Source organism: Arachis ipaensis, chromosome B07 (genome assembly GCF_000816755.2).
Source record: "Arachis ipaensis cultivar K30076 chromosome B07, Araip1.1, whole genome shotgun sequence".
NCBI classification, from domain to species: domain Eukaryota; kingdom Viridiplantae; phylum Streptophyta; class Magnoliopsida; order Fabales; family Fabaceae; genus Arachis; species Arachis ipaensis.
In genome coordinates, this window is record NC_029791.2 from 111652130 (window position 1) to 111660992 (window position 8863).

Below are 8863 nucleotides of genomic sequence, written 5' to 3' on the forward strand. Positions count from 1 at the left end.
ATAAAATCATTACTAGCAAACTCTTTAACAAATACACAATGATCAGAAGTAGTCTTCTTGTAGCCTTGTTCTGCCATAACAGACTCGAACTTCTTGTACCATTGTCTTGGAGCTTGCTTCAAGCCATACAAGCTCTTCTTCAGTTTGCAAACATGATCCTCTTTGCCTTTTACCATGAAATCTTCAGGTTGTTCCATGTAAATTTCATTCTTAAGATCACCATGAAGGAAAGCAGTTTTCACATCCATCTGCTCTATCTCTAAATCAAAACTTACAGCCAAACTCAAAACAGTCCTAATAGAAGATCTTCTCACAACCGGTAAAAAGATTTCATTATAGTCAACTCCCTTTTTTTGCCTGTAGCCCTTGACCACTAATCTAGCCTTGTATCTTGAACACTGAGAATTTTCTTCATGCTTCAACCTATAAACCCACCTGTTCTGCAAAGCTTTCTTTCCTTTTGGCAACTTCACAAGCTCAAATGTTTGATTATCATGCAAGAATTTTATTTCATCTTGCATTGCATCAAACCATTTCTTTTTGTCGTCACCTTCCATTGCTTCCGCATAGCATTCAGGTTCTCCCCCATCAGTCAAGGTCATATATCCATTAGTAAATGTCACATACTCATTAGAAGGATACCTCGTTGAAGGTCGTCGCTCTCTAGTAGACCTCCTAGGATGGAAACCTGGTGGATCTTCAGGTAGCTCAAGTTGATTATCAGCATCATCATCAACTGGAGCATCAATCAGATCTCCCATCTCCTGGTCATTAGGAACCAAAGGCTCATTTTGCTGCATATGCTTCTGATCTTGATTCTCTGCTAGTTCTGACGAAAGAGGCGACTGAACTGGATCTACATCAGTCAAGTCACTGCTCTCTTGTGATTGACTCTTCTCTGCCTTATCAATATCTTTAATGGTCTGGTCTTCAATAAACTCTACATCACGGCTCCTTACAAGCTTCTTTTCAACTGGATCATAAAGCCTGTAACCAAACTCATCTTGACCATACCCAATAAAAATGCACTACCTTGTCTTCACATCCAACTTGGACCTCTCATCCTTTAGAATATAAACAAATGCTTTACATCAAAAGACTCTCAAGTGACCATACGAGACATCTTTGTCCGACCAAACATGATCCGGAACATCATTATCCAAAGCAATTGTACGACTCAGATTAATCACATGAGCTGCTGTAAGTAGCGCTTCACCCCAAAAGACTTTAAGTAGCTTAGCTTCAGTAAGCATACACCTAACTCTTTCAATCATGTTCTATTCATTCTTTCTGCCAAACCATTCAACTGACGTGTTTTAGGAGGTTTCTTTTCATGCCTAATGCCTTGCTACTTGCAATACTCATCAAATGGTCCACAATACTCACCACCATTATCAGTGCGAATACATTTAAGCTTTTTACCTATTTACCTTTCAACCAAAGCTTGGAATTGTTTGAACTTTTTCAAAGCTTGGTTCTTTGTTTTCAAAGCATAAGTCCAAAGCTTTCTTGAATGATCATCAATAAAAGTAATAAAGTAAATAGCTCCACTAAAATACCATACCTTCAAAGGACCACAAATATCAGAGTGCACCAATTACAAGAAGTCCGATTTTCTTGAAGGTTGATGCTTCTTGAAGGATAATCTTCTTTGTTTGCTAGTCATGCAATGAGAACATTTCTCCAACTCTGCATTCTTCAAACCGGAAAGAGCATCCTTTTGAGCCAAACAATTAAGTTCTTTTTCACTAATATGACCAAGTCTTCTATGCCACAAGCTACAAACTTCTTTATTTTCAACCGCATTCACACTACCTTTCGCAATCATGGCATGCATCACATACAAACTTGAAGTACCTTTTTCTCGAGCCACCACTAAGTTGCCTTTAGTAAGCTTCCATTGTCCTAAGCCGAAAGTGTTTACAAAGCTTTCATTATCAAGCCTTTTAACTGAAACTAAATTCAAGCGAACATCTGGAGCATGTCTAACATCTTTGAGTAGCAGCTTCATTCCCATATTAGTCTCAAGACAAACATCTCCTACACCAATAACTTTGGCCAAGCCATCATTACCCATCTTAAGCACTCCAAAATTACCTGGAGTATAAGAAGTGAAGAACTCCTTCTTCGGTGTAACATGTATTGAGGCACCACTATCAATTATCCAACTGAACTCATCATCAGAAACAAGATTGATCTTGTACTCATAATCAACAATATCAACAGTAAGAAGATCATCTGAAATAGAAGATACACGATCATTACCACCATCATCCTTCTTTTCTTGCTTACCTTTGTTCTCCTTTTTCCAAAGAAAGCAATATTTTTTAACGTGACCCATTTTGTGACAGTGATGACACTCAACATTCTTGTATCTTGACTTGGATTTGCTCCTGCTTTTACCTCTATCCTTTTGACTTCTATTCTGATTTCTCCCCCTAGTTTTAGTGACTAACATTTCAGAGTGTGACGAAAAATTCTGCGTCTTCCTTCTCATCTCTTCATTTAAAATGCCACCTTTAACAAGTTGCATGCTTACTTTACCATTTGGAACAGAATTAGTAAGAGAGATATGAAATGTCTCCCAAGAATCTGGTAGAGTATTTAGCAACCACAATCCTTGAACCTCATCTTCAAACTTGATTCCCATGCTTGACAACTGATCCAAAACCCTTTAAAATTCATTCAAGTGATCTAATACTTGTGACCTCTCTTTGTATCTCAAATTCATTAACATATTCAACAAGTACAATTTACTATTGCCAGACTTGGAAGCATAAAAGGATTCAATTTGATTCCACAAAGCCCTAGCATGAGTCTCATTAGCAATGTGATTGTAAACATTATCATCCACCCATTGCCTAATAAAACCATAAACTTGTTGGTATTCAATCTCCCATTCTTAATCTGTTTTAGATTCTGGTTTTTGTGTAAAAAATACAGGTAAATGTAGATTTTTGACAAACAACAAATCCTTTATTTTGCCCTTCCATAGATGGTAATTAGTGTCATTCAAACTTATCATCCTAGTAGAATTGTTTGCCTCGATCTTTCAAGAAAGTTATAACCAAATACCCAAAACTGAGCTCTGATGCCAATTGATAGGAATAAAAACACACAATTTCCTACTTGCAATAATTAGAGGAGCAACAATATCCACTCACAACAAGTATTAACACCAGCACAATAATACCCAATAGCAGCGGAAAAATCACATAAACCAGAAATTAGAGACAAGCTAACACACCAAAATTTTTAACGTGGAAAACCTCCTCAATGTGAGAAGTAAAAACCACGAGTCACCAAGACCGGCAAATAGCTTCACTATGATAAAAAAAAATAGGGTACAAGAGAGTCACAAATTACTGCACAAAACGTGCATACAACAAGCCAAACAACCCAAGCTTCAAAGCTTACAAAACAAGAACAAGAAGATGAAAATACCACAAAAATAGAGCTGCTGTGTGTGGCTAATATCTTCCGCTACAGACATCTAATTGAAGATCCGAACGGTGAAAACAAAGAACCAGATGTGTGGAACACACTGTCCAAATTTGAGCTCGATCCAACAGTTAACCAATCTGCAGCGACCAATTTATGGAGACAGCTTTGTATATGTGCGAAAATGGCTTTCTCTCTTCTCTTCTCTCTAGTGTTTGGTGTTCTTCTTGCAAATGAGACCTCTCTCGCTCAACCCTAACTCACCTCAGCCACTTCAACTATTCATGAGCTTGGATACTAACATTTAGGCTTTTTTTCCACATAGGAATGGAGCCCAAAAACCCAACAGGTAGCTCGGTGGCCCGCTCAAAGTTGCTTCCGGTTCTTTAGAACCAAGTTGTGAGTGGATATTATGTCTCTAATTATTTTTAAGTGTATTATTATCAACATTTAAATTGAATTATTTTTTTAGAGTTTGAAAATATTTTATTATTCTAACTTTTGAATTTTTGAAATAAATATTGATTTGTGAAAAACTTATAATTTTATAAAAATACACACGAGACGATATTTATATATTTTGTAAAGCATACATGTTTTCTTACTTGACTTTCTTAAAATTTAATTAAATTTTAGTATGAATTCTTATATATATTTGATTTATTATGAAATTTATGTTATAAGTATTAGAGATTTGTTATAAGTGATTTGGTTTGGATTGGTTTGGGAGACTCTGACTAGAAAATCATAGTTAACGGTGGTTATGACGTTAACTTAGATGCATCTAACTCAGACCTCAGCTAGCAGGGGCGTTGCTAGCCCAACATGTAGGCCACATGTTGAATCTATTATACCGTACGAGCACACTAGAGGAAAGGGCTACCCTTGGAGGTGGAGCCGTCCTAAGTGTGTAATATTCGATTTGATTTGACATCTGGAATGAGAACTCCCATTTCAGTTCATCCGCTTAACTATTTATCTATTTATTTGCATAATTAATTAACATGAATTTCTCATCTTTCCAAGAAATATAACTTTTAAGGTAAAATTTGTATTGTCTCATGTAGGTTATAGATATAATGTTTGCTCACTGAGTTACAAAACTCACCCTATCATATTCCCATATTTGACAAACCCTCTTTACTATACAAATGAAAGTCTACTTTTTGTCTCTGTGAAGAAAAAAACTACCATCAAAATAACAAATTATTATTAGTGAAGTTGAGCTAATAACATTCTTAACCCTTTTTTCCATTTACCTCAAATGAAAATATAAATGCAATACACTGATGGACAAATTTTGCACATGAAAAACACTTCACAAACACAACCAGAACACTTGGCAACCAATAGATTCATGAGCATATCATATCCTTTTATAAATTGTTAAATTCAAGTAGAACTTCTCATATATAGTAACTTATCTACTGAGTTAACAAGTTTGACAGGATTTTATTATTAAACTAATAAAAAATATAAATAGTTAAATTAAACCCATAAGCCCAGGTTATTGCTAGGACTTGTGACAAATATTAATAGGAGAATTTCAACAAGCTTTTGAATTAAACATGGCTGAAAAATTTGTTGAATACCAATTAACTTAGAATAATTTAATTAGTTCTTCATCTGGGTGTTAATTTTTTTAATCCACCATGATTCTCCAACTCTTTACCCTAACCCTTAAACAACGATCTTAACATATGAACGCATGAAAATAGTATAATTTTTCACTCACAATAGAACAGATCATAGAACAAATCATGGACACTGAGATGAATATGGCATATTAAATAAAAAAAAAGTATGGAGGAGAAAGATTACACAGAGCAAAGGAGAAGAAGATACGGAAAAAGTCCAACTAATCTTCCTCCTAGTGGCGAGTCTTTTCAGCAGTGACGACGGCCTTTTCTCTCCACCCTAACCCACGGTGCTGGAGATATCCTCAGTCCTAATAGTGAGCCATGATGGAAAATGAGAAAGAAGACAATGTTTTACCCTAATTTTATTACATAGGGTAATGTTAGAATATTATAAATATAATGGGGTATTTTGGATAGAAAGTATTGTGTAAATTTCAGTTTCCTTTCAAAAATTTTAATTCTCTGTGTCTTCACTTTCTGGAGGTACCAAAGGGACTGAAATTTTGGAGACGGAGATTGAAATTTTAGTTTTAGTCTCTGGCCACCAAACACAATACTAAGTCCTAGTCCTCCAGTCCCAATCTCAGTCCCCCTTACCAAATGCAGCCTAAGAGATTGTTTGATGAAGGACCAGCTAAGGTGGTCACAGGCCTTTCAAGGTCTATTTTCACTACCATATATCCAATTTTGACTCTAGTTTTCTTCATGGAGTACACAATCTCTTATGCCGCAATGATGTTATCACGTATTCGATCTCCTCTTTGGGATAAAACTGGAGTGGTAGAGAGAGATTCTACTATTTATGAGGGGCTTAACTCTGTTGGCAATGATTTTTGTGATCACTTTGTAAGTAACATTACACAAGGTAATGGGTCTGAATTGCGACACAAATTCTGGGTGTCCAATTTTTGGCACAAGAATAAGAAGGGTATTGTTGACAGTTGAAACAGTTTTTGGATTTCTCCAAGCCATATTTACAAATTCAAGTAAGGACTCACCTATAATACGCCAATTCTCCTTATAAAATCCTGTCGACAACCCATTATCTCAGATGTAACAAAGAATTTCAAGGGCTGGATTTTATTCTAGTTTAGTTCTGGATAGAAGGTCCTGGTATTCAGATAGCAACTTCTATCTGGTACATTCCCTTTAAAGAGATTTACTAAATAATTGCAAACCTGAGTTTGAAGCACTTCTAAGTCCTCAATTCACTTGCCAGCATTTTCTCTGAGTTTGAAATTTTGTTGCGCCTTTTATTGATTATTATTTTAGTATGGAAATATTGGGTATTACGATCCCTAAATAATCCAATTCTTCCTAAATTTTTGGAACTAAAATAATTGCTCTATATCCAAGATCTCTTCCAAATCTTTATTTAAGTCCTTCTCCAGCTCATCAATGAAGTCACTTCTTCCATATCTAAGAGATTGTTGAATGCCCATCATCTTGTTAAAGATGGTATGCTTCTGTTTGAAGATATGACAAAAAAATGTTGTGGTTCCACTCTCTGACCTTATCAATAAAGACATGAATGACATATTGAAAAGGGGTGTTCCTTGGCCAACTCTCTTGAAGGAAAGGCTTGAAGTCACTCTGATTCATCCATATATACTCAAACATGAAAACTGAAGGGTTTAGCAAGGTAACAAATAGTCTTTTTTTTTTTTTGGTCACGGCAGGTAACAAATAGTCAAATAGTATTTACTATTCTAAGTTTTTTTTTTACAAAAGGACAAATAGGTCTCTGACTTTTTGTTCCGTAGACATTTTCATCCATGACCATTTGAAAATACTTTTAAGTTCCTCACCTCCTTAAAAGTTGGAGGGATTAGTCCCTCCGTGCATATACCTCCGTCAGACTCAACGGAAAAGTCTGACGTGGCTCCCGTTCTGATGATCTGGCATTACGGCTGCACACGTGGCACATTAGTGGAAGGGTAGTTTTGAAAACTAGACAAAAAATTTCCTCTCCCTCTCCCACCACACACCATCCTGAAATTTTCCTTCCTAGGGTGCATACCCTCAATCCTACCACCCAATCCCCTATAATCAACAGGCATCGCTTAATCATCTTCAACCTTTGAACCCTTCCTTCTCCCCACAGAGCCCCGATGACCCTTTCCTCTTTGCTTGTTCCCAAACCCTGGCGGAGGAGCCCTACTAGTCTCAGACCTAAGATTCCCTTCACCACCATGAAAACTATTGTTATTAATATTGATGTTGTTGTTGTTATTTCCCTCTCAATCCCTCTCCTGTTTTGTTCAACAGCATCTAAATTCGCAGCAGAATTTGAAAATTTTAGACCTTGTTTATGCAGTTCAACATGGAAGTTTAGGTTCCCATTGTTCAGCTTCAAGTACAGCAACGAATCCACCACCCCCCATTAGGTGGAACTTCATAAGCAAAAATGTCATTAGGCAAATACCCGAACTTTAGCTTCAACTCCTGCTGCTTCTGCTATTGAACAAAAGCATCAACTCTAATGTTGTTGTTATTGCTTATATTAGTAGTAGTAGTAGCGGCAATTTTGACTGAAAACCCTAATCTCCTGAGATCGTCGATTCCAATGTTGGAGTTGAGAATTGGGGTTAGAATTTGGATTTGGGGTACACCAGGAGGAGGGGCAAACAGATTATGAGTCAACCCGAAGAGATTTTGCAGGTAAGAGAGAGTGTGGGGCCAAAGAAATTAAAGATGGTTCTGTTGTTGTTGATGATGGTGATGGTGATGGAGCTGAGGGATGGGATGATTGTGATTGTTGGATTGCCACGGGGACGAGGGTACAAATGAAATTTTGGGACCCATTAATGCGACGGCGGGATCCAATGCTACTGGAGATTGTTGTTGCTGCTGCTGCCGCAGAGGTGGTGGCTGGTTTTGGTGGTGTGATTGAGGTGGACGAGGATGTTGATGGTGGTGTTGAGGGGGTTGTTGGGTGAGAGAGAGGAGGAACTCACCGCCGCCGGCGGGTCGCCTCCACCGCCATTCATGGTGGCGTGGTGATAAGGGTGAAGTGGGTAAGTGGGATAGTGAAGGAGTGAGTAGCTTTTCGTTTTTCTTTTTTTTTTTTCTCTTTTTATTTTATTTGATGATATTTTTATTTTTGTGGCAGCCACACAAAACAACATAATTTTGAGGGAGATGGACTTTTTTGTCCAGTTTTCAAAACTACCTTTCCACTAATATGCCACATGTGCAGCCGTAACGCCAGGTCATCGAAACGGGAGCCACGTCAGACTTTTCCGTTAAGTCTGACGGAGATATTTGCACGGAGGGACTAATCCGTCTAACTTTTAAGAAGGTGAGAGACTTAAAAGTATTTTCAAATAGTCATGACAAAAATGTTCCCGGGACAACAAGTCAATAACCTGTTTGTTTTTTTTTTCTAACTTCAATAGGTAACAATAGGCCCACTAAAACTGTAGATGTGATGGGCAGAAAGCCCATAATGCAGTAGGTAATTAAAATAGTTTCCAGGATTTACCAGAAAGATTAGTTTTGTATACCAGTAGTGGGTGTGAAAAGTGAAAACTGAAAATCCGACGTCCATAGTGAGCGTGAGCAGTAACAACCTCTGTAGTTATTGTAGCAGTTTGCAAGTTGAATTTCCCATTGAGCTGTTGAGTGTTGAAAGCGCGAATATGGAATCGTCAGTGCCTTGCGGACACTCAAACCCACTTCTCTCATTCTCCAACTTCATCCATCAAAACTGCCACCGCCTCGGCGCCGAGCTCGCCACTCGTTTCAACAACACCAATAAGCGCTTTGCCGGAACCCTAGAT

At 37.5% G+C, this 8863-nt stretch overlaps 1 protein-coding gene across 1 annotated transcript in view; it reads left to right on the plus strand.

The window, feature by feature from the left end:
• LOC107605834 (protein TIC 22, chloroplastic) overlaps positions 8571-8863 on the plus strand; it is a gene marked incomplete in the record, with an annotated part of 3833 nt that continues 3540 nt past the window's right edge. Inside the window, 1 exon segment of the mRNA XM_016307754.2 lies at positions 8571-8863. Within this exon segment, the coding sequence (XP_016163240.2) occupies positions 8723-8863 (141 nt within the window).